Source organism: Macaca mulatta, chromosome 16 (genome assembly GCF_049350105.2).
Source record: "Macaca mulatta isolate MMU2019108-1 chromosome 16, T2T-MMU8v2.0, whole genome shotgun sequence".
Taxonomy (NCBI): Eukaryota; Metazoa; Chordata; class Mammalia; order Primates; family Cercopithecidae; genus Macaca; species Macaca mulatta.
Genome location: NC_133421.1, coordinates 73,344,785 through 73,360,150, shown reverse-complemented (window position 1 = coordinate 73,360,150; position 15,366 = coordinate 73,344,785). Strand labels below are relative to the sequence as shown.

The 15,366-nt window shown below is 45.5% G+C and overlaps 2 protein-coding genes across 11 annotated transcripts in view; both read right to left on the bottom strand.

Annotated features, from left to right (window-relative positions):
* The window catches only part of DCAF7 (DDB1 and CUL4 associated factor 7), a 36,049-nt gene extending 25,956 nt beyond the window's left edge, over positions 1-10,093 (bottom strand). For both annotated transcript variants that reach the window (XR_001440529.3, XM_015120083.3), the window contains exon 1: positions 9,723-10,093. Coding sequence is in view for 1 of the 2 variants with exons in the window: in XM_015120083.3 (XP_014975569.1) it covers positions 9,723-9,860 (138 nt within the window). In the remaining variant the exon portion in view is untranslated. The remainder of the gene's footprint in view (positions 1-9,722) is intronic.
* The window catches only part of KCNH6 (potassium voltage-gated channel subfamily H member 6), a 28,572-nt gene continuing 23,019 nt past the window's right edge, over positions 9,814-15,366 (bottom strand). For 5 of the 9 annotated variants that reach the window (XM_077972371.1, XM_001116131.5, XM_015120082.3 and 2 more), the window contains one exon: positions 13,156-15,256. In XM_077972371.1, the coding sequence (XP_077828497.1) occupies positions 14,963-15,256 (294 nt within the window). In that variant the 3' untranslated portion in view covers positions 13,156-14,962. Of the gene's footprint in view, positions 10,503-11,552; positions 11,742-13,155; positions 15,257-15,366 lie in introns of those variants that run through there. The other 4 variants (XM_077972372.1, XM_077972374.1, XM_077972370.1 and 1 more) reach the window with 3 other exon arrangements.

Below are 15,366 nucleotides of genomic sequence, written 5' to 3'. Positions count from 1 at the left end.
TATATATATATATATTTGTGTATATATATATATATGGAGTCTCGCACTGTCACCCAGGCTGGAGCGCAGTGGCGTGGCGCGATCTCGGTTCACTGCAAGCTCCGCCTTCTGGGTTCAAGCGATTCTCCTGCCTCAGCCTCCTGAGTAGCTGGGATTACAGGCACCTACCACCATGCCCGGCTAATTTTTTGTATTTTTAGTAGAGATGGGGCTTCACTATGTTGGCCAGGCTGGTCTCGAACTCCTGACCTTGTGATCCGCCTGCCTCAGCCTCCCAAAGTGCTGGAATTACAGGCGTGACCCACTGCGCCCGGCCTTAGAAATATTTTTTCTTCATTTCATATCACTTTTAGCACAGACTACATTTCTTTTTGTATTCTGAGTTCATTTCTGGACTCTGTTTATGCATCAGTTCTTACAGTATCAAATGATCTTTTTATTATATCTTTGCATTATGTTTTAATATCTGGTGGGTGGTTCCCCATCTCCATCACTAGTCCACCTTTTCAGAAGTTTTCTGACGATGTGTGCATGTTTGTAACATTTGTCTGTAGAAACAATCAGTTTGCCTGGTTCTAAAAAACCATTATTAAAAATCTGGAGTATTTTTGGCCAGGTATGGTCACCTATGCCTGTAACCGCAGCACTCTGGGTGGGGCAGGCAGGAGGACTGTTTGAGGCCAGGAGCTCAAGACCAGTCTGAGCAACATAGTGAGATACCTATTGATTAAGCCCAGGAGTTTGAGGTTGCAGTGAGCTATACTCATACCACTGCACTCTAGCCTGGGCAACAGAGTGAGACACTGTCTCCAGAAAAAACAACTATGGCGTTTTAAACAGGGACCACCTTAAGTTTAGGGACACTGACATCTTTAGGACACCAAGCTTTACTATACAAGAAAAGAGAATACCTTCCCATTTTTCAAGTATTGTTTTGTGTTCCCCAGCATTATTATTTCCATATAAACCTCACATATGCCTAAGTATATCCCCAAGTATTTATAGCAGCACAATCTACAGTACTTGTACATTCCTAGACATTGCTTCATGGCCTTCTGTCATCAAATGTAGGTAGCCTAATTTCTTTTCCCGTCTTAAAGAAGACTTGATCATTTTGCCTGAATGTCCAAATAATTCCTTCTTCATCATTAAAACACAGAAATGTTCCTAGGGATGCCAGGCTCTGTGCCAGGCCTGCAGTCCCAGCCCTTTGGGAGGCTGAGGTCAGTGGATCGCTTGAGCCCACAGTTTTGAGACTCGCGTGGACAACATGGCAAAACCCTGCCTCTACAAGAAATACAAAAATTAGCTGGGCGTGGTGGTGTGCACCTGTAGTCCCAGCTACTCGGGAGGCAGAGGCGGGACAATCCATTAAGCCTAGGAGGTCAGGAGTGCAGTGAGCTGGGATCATGCCTCTGCACCCAGCCTGGGCAACAGAGTGAGGCACTGTCTCAAAACAAAACAAAACACATGAAAAATAAGATAAATTTTTTAAAAAAGAAATTTTCCTAGGAAATATTTCAGTGTCAACTGTTTGGCGCCACTTTTTCTTGAGATAGAATTTAAACTTATCACTTCAAATCTTTATTTCTACGTTCTTTAACCATATATTTGAGTTTGTTTCATTTCTTTGGTCCTCGTCTTCAGGGACACCAATTATACTTAAGTCAGATCTCTTTTACTTTCTGCATCTATTATGTTCTAATTATTTTCTCTGATTTCATTTTTTAATCTGTCCTCCCTATCCTTTACTGTTTTCAGCACTGTGTGTTCATCTTTATTCTGTTTCTTTCCTTCTTTTTTTTTTGAGACAGTCTCACTTCATCGCCCAAGCTGGAGTGCAGTGGCATGATCTCGGCTCACTGCAACCTCCTCTTTCCGGGTTCAAGCGAGTCTCCTGCCTCAGTGTCCCAAGTAGCTTGGATTACAGGAGTGAACCACTGTGCCCAGCCTTTATTCTGCTTCAAATGTGGCTTTTAATTCTGTGACAATTTTAGTTTTCTCTTCCACTACTTTCCTGTGTGCTCTGCCAGCTGATGTTACATTTTCTCTTCGCCATGCCTTATTTTACCCAATCCTCTATATCTCAGCTTGAAGTTCTGTATTTTCTTAAGTTCTTTGAACTCACAGTGGTAAGACTGGCCATTATTTTTCAACTAAGCTAAAAACATCTTTTTAGTATGGGTACTTTACCTGCCACTTATTTTCCATTTTGCCCCCATCCTTTCTTATAGTATTTTTCTGTAGCTACTGTGCTGATTCCATTTATTTTGTTTCTTTTTTTTTGGTTTTGAAATGGGGGTCTCACTCTGTCACCTCAGCTGGAGTGCAGTGGCAAGACCTTGGCTCACAGCAGCCTTGACCTCCTTGGCTCAAGTGATCCTTCCATCTCAGCCTCCTGAGTAGCTGGGACTACAGGTGCACACCACCACACCTGGTTAATTTGTTTTTTCTTTTGAGATAGAGTTTCGCTCTGTCACCCAGGCTGGTGCAGTGGTGCAATCTCAGCTCACCACAACCTCCGCCTCCGAGGTTCAAGTGATTCTCCTGCCTCAGCCTTCCAAGTAGCTGGGATTACAGATGCACATCACAAAACCTGGCTAATTTTTGTATTTTTAGTAGAGACGGGGTTTCACCACGTTGGTCAGGATGGTCTCAAACTCCTGACCTCATGATCCGCCAGCCTCAGCCTCCCAAAGTGCTGGGACTACAGGCATGAGTCACTGTGCCCAGCCCTAATTTATTTTTTCTTTTTGAAATAGAGTCTTGCTCTGTCACCCAGGCTGGAGTGCAGTGGCACAATCTTCACTCACTGCAACCTCCACCTCCCAGGTTCAAACTATTCTCCTGCCTCAGCCTCCCGAGTAGCTGGGATTACAGGTGCCCACCACCAAGCCCAGCTAATTTTTGTATTTTTAGTAGAGACACAGTTTCACAATGTTGGCCAGGCTGGTCTTGAACTCCTGACCTCAAGTGATCTGCCTGCCTTGGCCTCCTAAAGTGCTGGGATTACAGGCATGAGCCACTGCACCTGGCCAATTTTTGTGTATTTTTGTAGAGACAGAGTCTTGCTATGTTGTCCAGGCTGGTCTCAAACTCCTGGCCTCAAGTGATCCTCCCACCTTGGCTTAATGAGGGAAATTCTTCCTAGATGATCTGAAGGAGGGCTATGTTCCAAGTTAGTAGAAACACAGGAAGCCTTTGCATCTCCTCAGCCAGTGAAGTCAGGTGCCACCAAGCTGCTCACAATTCAATGTCTCCTCCAATAGCCCTCATCTAACACTTCTAGAGAAGATGACACATCTATATGTCTCCTTTTAGAGCTTAGCCCCCCTCTTACCCAACATCTCCTATGGGGCTTGGGGAAGCTCCTGATGCCAGCCTGTGTACCCTCTTCTGTCTCAAAGGAGTGACTCTGCCCATCAAAATCCTATTTTGGAGAATTGCATTCTTCTGAGTTTGGAATCTGCAGCCACAGGTATTTCTCAACATCTTCCTGTTTGCTCTTCATTATACTGCTGTCCTTCCTTATATATTACGGGCGGATAAGAAGAATTGTATCTGACTCTCATCATCCTACTGTTGACATTTAGGTCTTTTTCTCTTTACTTTTTTCTCCACAGTCTTCCCTGACCCTTGCTAAACCTCTTCTATCTCCTACCTCCACTGCCCTTCTGCACCATTGTTTTGCAACCCTTTACATTAATGAGTAATGTACTCATTACTATGATACAAATCCTCCTGAAAAGGCTGTGAAGCAGGATCATTTTTACTCATTTTTGAACTGTGAATATTATGCATGATGTCTCCTAGTAAGCAAATATAAAATACTCCTCGAAGGCATGACCACATCTTCACTTTTACTACTTTCATAAATAACAACATAAATTACACATTATTTATACCATATATATACACCATATATATTTATACCATATATATACCATATATATATTTATATTATATATATATATATTTGAAAGTCCCATGTCTACCTTATTAGTATAAGTTCCTTGAGGGAATAAACTGTGTATTCCACTTTATTTTATTTACTTATTTTTTTTGAGACGGAGTTTCACTCTTGTTGCCCAGGCTGCAGTGCAATGGCACGATCTCGGCTCATGGCAACCTCCACCTCCCGGGTTCAAACGATTCTCCTCCCTCAGCCTCCCAAGTAGCTAGGATTACAGGCATGCGCCACCATGCCCACCTAATTTTGTATTTTTAGTAGAGACAGGGTTTCTCCATGTTGGTCAGGCTGGTCTTGAACTCCCGACCTCAGGAGATCCGCCCACCTCCACCTCCCAAAGGGTAGGGATTACAGGCATGAGCCACTGCGCCCGGCCGTATTCCACTTTAATACACACAGTGCTAGTGCAGAAGATGAAGGTGAATGTGTGTATGTGAAGGTAATTTTAAAAATAAGCTCCCAAGTTATCCAAATCAACATAACACTCCAGCCACTGCAACATTTTCCCACAATTGTTAGTAAAACAAAAATCGGCTAACACAATATTCTGAGAATATACACTAGCTTTTCTTGGTCTTTTCTATTTGCTTTCTCTTCAAGCCTCTTCCTGACTGATTACCAACGACCAGTGCCTGCAGGTACCCAAGGTCCTGCCTTATTAAACTTTAAGATGAATTCTGGCACAGCACACCTTTGGCTTGTGGCTCAGAGGCTGACTAGACAGCTTTGGCAGCAAGACCTTAGGCAAGCCAGGCTACCTACAGAGCATAGATTCACTCCTTGTTCAAGCGACAGCATCTCCAAGAAGTCTATGTGAACAAGATTAGGACAAAAAGCAATAAAGTGGCACTTTTTAAAAAGCATTATCACTTTTATCCAGTGGTCTCAATAGGGAATGAGTCCTCTCACTGTCTAGAAAAAGGAGGAAGTTAAAACCAGAAGAGTTTTATGTCTTAAATTCCCCTGCTGACAGTCTTGACAGGCACTCGTGGAACACTGCAACATTCTAAATATCTATCAAAAGTACCGATGTGTACGAAAACACATTGTGTTTACTCCTGCCAATCTCGCACCTACTAACAAAGCCACAGATGGTTCCCCAGTATCATCATTGTGCCTAAAACACTATGAGTATTGTGTTCAATACACACTGGCTGAATTAATGAGCAAATGAATGACAATCCTGAAGTGCTACGGCAAATACCAAGGTGAAAAATTAAATACCAGAGTCGACATAATTATGCACCAAACATACAAAGTAATTGTATTAAAAACCTCAGAGGAATCCACACAGGCTGGCAAGGTGAGCATCCATCCCGGTGTTTCAAGTACAAGGTGGTCATGCCACCCAGACTCACTACCAGGATTCTCCAAAAAGCATCAGATATACCTACAGTCTGTCCTCAGAACCTCAAAAATACTCTCTGGATGCTAAATCTTAGAGCACAAGCAGTCAGTTAGTTAAATACTGGGGCAAACTAAATCCCAATCACGCTGCCATCTTTACTCAAAACCAACCCTGAAACATGCACTTAAGTGAAACAGAAGCCCAGGAACTGCTACCCAGCTTTTCCCAATAAAAGAGGGGCAATAACACCTGGGCCTAAAGACCAAAGATATTGTCAAAACACAGGAGAAATGCCAAATTCTTGTATCTGACTTACTGTAGGTAAGCCAGGTAGAACAAGAGAAAATGAATTTAAGCTATAAAATTACACTACTTGGAGTCTGACTACAAGAAGCTGCTAGACTACAAAATGAGTTGAGTTGAAAGAGATCAGGGAATTTTTCCCCCAGAGTCTTTAAAAGGCAGAGAATGAAATAATGACCTTTTCAGCTACCTTTCTGACCTCTTATTCCTGAATCCTCTCTGGAAAATACAAAAGTTAAATTTACTAAACAGTCATATAATTCTCTTTGGTTATATTTCAATTACAGGTACAGTAATGATAATGATTAAATAACAGCTAACATCTCTATATGGCTTACTCCATGCCAGGTGGAGTTCCTAAGTCCATTACATATATTAACTCATTTAATCTCTGAACAAGGTAGATGTTATTATTTATTGCCCTAATTTTACAGATGAGGAAACTGAGACACAGAGGATAACTTGCCCAAGGCAATACAAAACTGGGAAGTGGCAGGACTTAGATAACCCAGGCTAATCACAGAGCTTTTTTCATCGGTGAAGTTGGATGGTAGGGTAGAGCCAATGTTTAGGGGCATGCAGGCACAAAAAGATCAGATTCCTGCCTCTGGCCAGCAAATGCCAAGGTAGCTCCAGGGCCATGTTCTGAGAGTGCCATCTGATCCCTTAACCACTAGTGTGTCTGTCACCTATCTCCAAGTCTGTTAACTTCAAGGGTGGAGCCCAGGAATGTGCAGCTCCCTTGGGATTCTCACACACTAAAATTTAGAGAACCTGTTGCTCCAACACCAATCCTGCTTTATTCCTCAAGAGACCACAACAAAAGAAGGTAGAAACATAATAACCAATAACGATGCTGTTTTTTGAGCATCGTTATTTGAGGGTCTGGCTCTGTCGCCCAGGCTGGAGTGCAGTGGCATGCTCTTGGCTCACTGTAACCTCTGCCTCCTGGGCTCAAACTTTCCTCCTACCTCACCTTCCCAAGTAGCTGGACTACAGGCAGATGCCACCATACCTGGCTAATTTTTTAATGTTTTTGTACAGTCAGGGTTTCTCCATGTTGCCCAGGTTGGTATCAAACTCCTGGACTGAAGTGATTCTCCCATCTCAGCCTCCCAAAGTGCTAGGATTACAGGTGTGAAGCACCACGCCCAGCCCTATAATGGGGCTTTTTATTCCAGGTGTATTTGATAGAATCTGTTTTTTTACTCTGCAATAATTCCCAAATTTAGTCACACGAAGGAACACCTGGAAATCAATTTCTTAAACTGTTGATAGACTTAATTCTATGGATCAACTAGGAACAATTTTACGTTAGGAAAACATGAGTATGTTAATACCAAATTTTAAAAATTATAACCATGTTTTCTTAGTGAATGTCTCCACACTAAAAAGATGACCACTTCTAGCCTTTTTCATCAATGTTAATTCGCTGTGTCCATTTACTTTTTCCTCTGCTGGTGATCACTATCCATGGCAAGCAGGAACCAATGGTCTAAAAATTCCAACCAATAATTCTAAAGTTTCTCCAAATTACGAAGTCGACCACGTCTTTGGCAGGGCTTCTCACAAACTTAGCTTCAGAATCATTGCTTTAAGGCAGGATTTGCTGCTCACCAACCACTAGACATAATCCTGTCTCGCAGGGTTTCTTAACTTGGGGTCTGTGAACTTGAATTGGAAAATCACGCCCATATTTCCATTCACCTCTAGCTAAATATGTTTTATTTCCTTCAATTACAAATGGGTTAGGTGCTCACAGTGGCATAAGTATCTGTGACTTCACCAGCAAGAGAAATATTTTTTCCCACCACGGTGCAGTTAAGCATCTTGAAATGCTGTTTACCCTTGTCACCACTTCAAAATTACATTAATAATTACACTGGATGGTGTAAATCAATATGTTAATTTATTAAAAGTACATATGACTACATCACCACTTCTAAAAACATGTTTATATCTGTAGTGCAACGTAAGTGGTTTCTTTTGTAATTCTACGTGTTCTATGCATTTGAAAACATAACTATGAGAAGGGGTCTATTGGTATCAGATGATCATAGCACACAGAATTTAAGAACCCTGACCTACTGACAGGTGGAGGCACAAAAATGATTTTAAGACAGCACATTGCCTACATCATGTGAGTTAAGATATAGCTAACTGCTTACGCTGTTGATAGTGGGGTTATTAGTTTGCATTTCGCTGCTAAGCCATGCTACCTGTGTGCCTGGAACAAAGAGGAAGCTCCAGAGAGTTGCTAAAAGAAAGGACAAACTGGGGTAGAGTTCCTGCAACAGCAGTTTGACTACTCCATTGATTCTACCAGCAGCCTAACTGTGGCTCAGTTTCTCCTCTCTGGAGAATAGGAGTAACTATTGTTTACCCCGTGACACTGGAAAAACACACAGGAAAAAAACATTAATTTGTGTGAAAAATTAAGCTTAAGCTCTTTGAAAGACATACTTTTTTATTTTCCACGTGTATCCTTAAACAATAGTTCTAGTGGTCTTAATTTTACTAACACGGTGTCCACATCAGAAGCTTGAATCCCATTCCCAGTTCAGCTGTCCACAATGGGCCACAAGGAAGAAAGAAGCATCAGAGGAAAGGAAATACAGCTCTATTTCGCCCGGGAAATGGGTGAACTTAAAGATCAGTGCATATTGCTTGGATTTGTTTGTAAATATGTTCACGTATGTGTAATGTCTGGACAATGAAAATCCATCGCTTTCATCAGCTTCTCAAAGAGGACTCCAAAGAAGACCTACTCTAGAGAAACGTGCTCCTGAAAAACTGTAAACAAACTGTAAAATATTCAAATTTCTTTTTTACAAGACCCTCACATGTAAACCAGAACCCCTTCCCTACAGCAAACTGTGGGTCACAGATAATAAAACAGGCCTGTGCAACACCTCACAGCTAGTCAATAACCAGACAGGACCCACTCCTAGACCACCTGGCTTTTTCCCCCCTGCATGAGCCTTGTCACTGAACAGTTTTCTTCTTCTTCTTCTTTTTTTTTTTTTTTTTGTATTTTAGTAGACAGCGTTTCATCTTGTTACCCAGCCTGGTCGCAAACTCCTGAGCTCAGGTAATCTGCCTGCCTCGGCCTCCCAAAGTGCTGGGATTACAGGCGTGAACCACCGCGCCCAGCCAGTTTTACTCTTCTTAAATCTGATGCTCATGGCATAAGGCAGTAGTGGCTTTAAATATCACTAGCCACAGCTTTCAGTTGCTCTGATCGCTATCATTCAACTTTAATTGAGTAAAAGGAAGAAAGCAAAGAAAATGCTTCCAACTGACTTATTCAGCTTTCAAAGATGAGTTTATGTTGCAATGCCAGTTTAAAAGCTCCCCTACGACACCGTGCTTCTATAAAGGATTCTCAAATTGATGAATGTCCAGCAAGATCTACTACTAAAGGTCACACAACTGTACTAGCATGAAACAAGCCAAAAGATAAGGCCCTGTCATCCTGTGTTCAGGAAACAACCGCGGGATCATGCCACAGGCCAAGATTTCCAAAGAGATTGCTTTAGAGAGAATGGTTATCAGGAAGCAAGAGCAACAGTAATTCTGGCAGAAGGGCTAGGATCCACACCCGGGGTGTGGGAGTAGGGGGCGGGGAAGCTTGTACAACAGATCGTCTTAATAGAAATCTAGTGTGGCCAAGAGTGCACGACCGCGAATAGAAGCGTCTGCATTTTCCTTCACAACTACCACTCCCTCTTCCCTTCCCCGCCCACCAACGAAAAAAATGCGGCAGGAGTGGAGAGCACGGGAGGAATAAATGGAGTATCTTTGGGGCGTAAACCCGGTTTTAAGACCTGTTTCCACCACGAAATAGCTGCCTGACCCAGGCAAGTCACAAAACCGTGACTCAGTTTCCCCACTACACTGCCGACTACACAAGAATGCTGCCGGGATTAAATGAGACAGACAACGAGTACGAAACCTTCAGCACAGGGCCAGACATTGGAACCGCTCCATGGCCCTAAGGCGAGTCCGCAGGAGGGTTCTGGGGCCTGGGCTCCGGCCCGGAAAGGGCGCTCCCGGGGCCCGCTCCCCGCCAGCTGGGTTCCGAGGCCCTGCCTGGCCCACCTTGTTGTTGTACTCCTCCACGAAGCTGCCCAGCGCCAAGCGAAAGCGCTTATCGGGCCGCACACTCCAGTTCATCGCGTAGACCGTCCAGGGCGCTTCATACTTGTAGATCTCCTTCCGTTTGCCGTGCAGGGACATGGTGGCGGCGGGGCCGCAGTACGGGCCGGGTCAACAGTGGGCTGCGGCGGGCGGGGTGCGAGTCGGGCGGGGAGCCGGGCCTGAGATCTATGGGTCCGAAGGGAGGAGGGGCGGGGGCGGGCAGGAACGGCCTACCCCGGAAGCGGGGATGCGGCGACAAACAACGACAACGACCGAACCCGACCCCTAGTTTCAAACCAGCTTGGGCACCGACGACAACCACCTTCCGTTTCGGGACGCCGCCCCGCCCTCTCGGAACGGAAGCCACGGGACCCCTGCAGCGCCACCGGCCGTTGGTTGCCTGACACGTCCTTTCGAAAGGATTCTTTCTTCTCATTGGTTATTGCGGCCGTAGCGTGTGACATCTCCTCGTTATTGGGTTAAATGTTTGTCATTGCAACTACTCGCCCCGCCCAACTCTCGGAGGCAGGAGCTTTGGCAGCCCCAAAGATCATTGGCTGACCAAGATGTCAGTCAGGCAGATAACGGCGCAGTGCGGGTGGTGGGGGCGTGGGTGGCCGGGAGGCGAGCGTGCTGGAGTAGCGGGCCTCCAAGTTCTAGGCCAAGTCTCTGAGCGTGAAACTGTCTGTGACCTGCGCTGACTTCTCCTCTGCTGCTGCTGTTCTGAGCGGCCTTTCCATGCTGTCGAGTAAAAGTACAATTCTGCTTTAGCGGAAGACCTACTACTTTCGCGGGACCGAGCCCCGCGGCCTGGCAGCCTGGCCTATGCGCAACGGGTACCACCTTCCTGCCCCTTCTCTTCCCAAGGCCCCTTTAACCCGAAAGCTGCTGTCTTCGGGCCTCAGGGCCAGGCTTCAGGGGCGCAGATGCGCTCAGGGCCAGGCCAGCTTGAGTCAGGTCCTCCCGCGCTTTCCTGCAGGATCTAGAAATGTCCCCGAATTCTGGGGTAGACACCGACCTGACCAGCTTGGCTCTGTTTTTGTCGGTTCCCATCCTGTACCTTCCCCGCCGTGCATCCCAACGCAAATGCTAATCCAGCCCCAAAAGTATCTGTGCCTGTGAGTTTGAAAGGGAGAAGGGCCAGAGACCAAGTGACACCTTTATATAAATGGTTTCCAATTCTTAGCTTTCATCAAAATTGAAGGAGGTTTGTATTGAATTGTTGGATTATAACATTAAAGTTTTTTTTTTTTTTTTTTAAAGACAGGGTCTTGCCCTGTCACCCAGGCTGGAGTGCACTGGTGTGATAAGGGCTCACTGTAGCCTCGACTGCCTAGGCTCAAACGATTCCACTTTAGCCTCCAGAGCAGCTGGAACAACAGACTTTTGCCACCACACCTAGCTATTTTTAAATTATTTGTAGAGATGAGATCTCTCCATGTTGCCCAGGCTGATCTCGAACTTAGGCTCAAGCGACCCTCCCACATCAGCATCCAGAAGTTCCGGGATTACAGGCTTGAGCCACCATTCTGGGCGCTAAATATAATTTTTAGTGAAAATGATTTTTCCATCTCCCAGGTTTAAGTGATTCTCTTGCCTCAGCCTCCCGAGTAGCTGGGATTACAGGGGTGTACCACCACGGCCAGCTAATTTTTGTATTTTTAGTAGAGACAGGGTTTCACCATGTTGACCATGCTGGTGTCGAACTCCTGACCTCAAATGATCTGCCAGCCTTGGCCTCCCAAAGTGTTGGGATTATAGGCGTGAGCCACCACATCTGCCCAAGAAATCCCCCTTATTTTTTTATTTTATTTTATTTTTGAGACAGGGTCTCGCTGTGTTGCCCAGGCTCTAGTGCAGTGGCACTATCTTGGCTCACTGCAACCTCCGCCTTCAGGGTTCAAGTGATTCTCCTGCTTCAGCCTCCTGAGTAGCTGGGATCACAGGTGCCCGCCACCACGCCCAGCTAAAGGAAATCCCCTGTAAAGAGGAAAGTTTAAAAAAAAATTTAAAAAGGAAAGAAAAAGAAGTACAAAATTTGTGGTACCTTGTCTTATTCTAATAAAAAATAATGATATTTAGCCACAGATAATAGGAACTAATGGGGGGAGGAAATTTTTTCTTTTGTGACCTACATTTCCAATAAAATTTCAGTTTTTATTAGAAAATTGAATATAAATGTTGTTTTGAACAACTGTACTACTAATAGATGTAACCCTTAAAGCCTTATTAAAGTTACAAAAAATTAATTTTAAAATGTCAATTAATTAATACACATTTGTTTTTAGGCAGGGTCTTGCTCTGTTACCCAAGGTGGTAGTGCAGTGGGGGAGACACTGCTTATTGCAGCCTTGGCCTCCCGGGCTCAAGCAATCCTCCTACCTCCTTTTATTTTTTGTAGAGACAAGGTCTTGCTGTATTACCCAGGCTGGGTTCAACCGGTCCTCCCACCTCAGCCTCCCAAAGTGCTGGGATTATAGGCGTGAGCCACCCCGTGACCAACCTTTTTTTTTTTTTTTTTTTTTAAGAGACTGAGTCTTGGCTGGGCGCGGTGGCTCAAGCCTGTAATCCCAGCACTTTGGGAGGCCGAGACGGGCGGATCACAAGGTCAGGAGATCGAGACCATCCTGGCTAACCCGGTGAAACCCCGTCTCTACTAAAAATACAAAAAACTAGCCGGGCGAGGTGGCGGGCGCCTGTAGTCCCAGCTACTCGGGAGGCTGAGGCAGGAGAATGGCGTGAACCTGGGAGGCGGAGCTTGCAGTGAGCTGAGATCCGGCCACTGCACTCCAGCCTGGGCCGCAGAGCGAGACTCTGTCTCAAAAAAAAAAAAAAAAAAAGAGACTGAGTCTTGCTCTGTTACCCAGGTTGGAGTACAGTTGCATGAACATGGCTTACTGCAGTCTTGACCTCTTAGGTTCAAGTGACTCTCCCACCCAAGCCTCCCAGCAAGCCCTGTAGTACCTGGGACTACCGGTGCGCATCACAATGCTTGGCTAATTAAAAAAATTTTTTTGTAGAGACTGGGTTGAGCTATGCTGCCCAGCTGGTCTTGAATTCCTGGCCTCAAGCAATCCTCCAAAAGTGTTGGGATTATAGGCATGAGTGAACCACTGCACCCGGCCTGTATACATATTTGTGTTGCAAACATATGATAGGGTGATCAATAGTAGGCTTTGAAGCATACCAATAAATTACATGTAGGATAAAACTATGGGAAGAATAGTGGGAATTATAAGAAAAGAAAAAAGAACAATGTTAAAGAAGGGTTTCTTGTGTTTTTAAAATGGATGGTGGTGGCTCTCAAATCACTGCTATTTGGGTAGGAATGGGTCAATACAAATGAAGGATGGAATTGTTTCATAAAGTGTCAATATTTACAAGACACTTGAGATTACATCCTTTGCATTTATTTAAATATATCATTGTATTTTATAATATTTCAGATGTCAACTGAAAAATGCATGAGGGGGATACACATATTTGAAATTCTTTTACAGAACACTGGAACAAAGGATTGAAAAGCAATAACCAGGTAGTTCTTGCACAATGGTTAATTTGTCCTTTTCAGCAGTGGTTAATTGCACATGCTCTCAAAGCTAGACCATCTGGGTTGAAATTATGTCCTCCTTTTCCTATTGTGTTAGGCACAGGGATGTTTTTTTTTAATTTTCATTTTGAGACAGGGTCTTATTCCATTGCCCAGGCTGTGAGTGCAGTGATGCAATTATGGCTTACTGTAACCTTGGACTCCTGGCCTCAAGTAGTCCTCCCGCCTCATCCTCATCCCAAAGCCCTGGGATTACAGGCATGAGCCACTATGCCTGGCCTCTTTTTTTATTATTATTTTTTAAACTGAGGTATAATTTACACATAGAAACACACTCTTTGGCAACCTGAACACACTCCTGTAACCAGCACCTAGATCAGGAAACAGAACAGTACCTGAATTCAGAATTCCCCCTCATGCTTGGGTGTCTTAGTCTCTCTGCTACTGATCCCACATCTCTAAAATGGGGATAATAATATCAACCCCTTGGGGTTGTTCTGAGGATTAGATGAACAAGTATCTGCAGAGCTGTCAGCACAGTGCCTGGTACAGGGCGAGTGCTACCGAAGTGTTGGCTGTTGTCATGATCCCCTAGGGCCACCAAGCCAGCACCTCTGCTTCCCTTCACCTCGGCCTAACAGCCCCAGGTTCCAGGAGCTTCTGGACCCAGCAGAACCACCTTCAGGTCCCCAACACACTAGATACGGTGGAGGGTAAGTCTCCAGCTCCTTACAAGAAGGGTTTGGAGAAAGCCACAGCACCGTCAAAGACCTGATGACCTTCAGATAAGTGACACACCCAGCCCAACATGAAATGTGCACTTTATTAGCTGTGTGACACTCCACTGCCCTCAAGAGACCCAACGTCACAGAACCATCAGAAGCAGAGGGCTGGAGGTCTGTCCTGACATGTCTACCACAGAAGACACCTCCATCTCCAGCCAGGTTGGAGTCTCATGGTAAGAGTGATCATGGTGACCAATCCTGGGCCTTGGTGCTGGGCCATGAGGTGCTGGAGGGTTTTGAGCTGGGAGGCTCAGAGCAAGGTACTCATGTAGATCAGAAACTTCTTTCTTCACTGCCCCCTCCATCCTGTAAGCTGCCTCCACACCTGAGACTCTCCCACCCTCCACCAGGCTTGCTGTTTAAATGGAGCCCTGGAGGAGGCTGGGATAAGTCCTGAGCCTCTTCACCCACGCCATCCTGGGTCACCTGGATCAGCAGTTTGTAGCTACTTTAGGAGATTAGGAGAGGCCCATCTGGGAGGCTGTCTGCCTCCCCAAGATCCTCTTTTTTTTGAGACGGAGTCTCGCTCTGTCACCTAGGCTGGAGTGCAGTGGCGCAGTCTCGGCTCACTGCAACCTCCACCTCCCGGGTCCACGCCATTCTCCTGCCTCAGCCTCCCCAGTAGCTGGGACTACAGGAGCCTGCCATCAGGTCTGGCTAATTTTTTAAAATTATTTTTAGTAGAGACAGGGTTTCACTGTGTTAGCCAGGATGGTCTTGATCTCCTGACCTCATTATCTGCCTGCCTCAGCCTCCCAAAGTGCTGGGATTACAGGTGTGAGCCACTGCACCCGGCCACCTCCTCAAGACCCTTAACTCTCACCTTGCCCACCTTCAATCCCCTCATGGTGTCTTTATCTTGGAGTTCAGTGGCCCCAACTCCCTGCAAATCCAGGATCTGAGCCATGTCTCTGGAAGTCCAGCTGCTTGGGAACAGAGCCAAGGTGTTCAGGGAGGGAGGAGAAGCAGGGACCACAGATGAGTCCCTGTACTTTCAGGGGATGCAGAGGTGAGGCCAGGGGTGCCCAGAGCCCCTCAGGCTGTTCCTTTTCTGAGGATGGTGCCAGAGTTTTGTCCGTTGCCACAGCCAGGTGAGGCATCCTGGGGGAGGAACTCCTGTGCTTTGGACTACAGTCGTCCAAGTCTCCATAGCTTGGGGTCTGGGAGGAGCAAGAAAGAGGGATGCACCCCAGGCCAGGCTACAGGTTAATCTACCCTGACTTCAGGGATGGGCTCAGGCAAAAATTGTACCTGACCTTCCCACACCTCA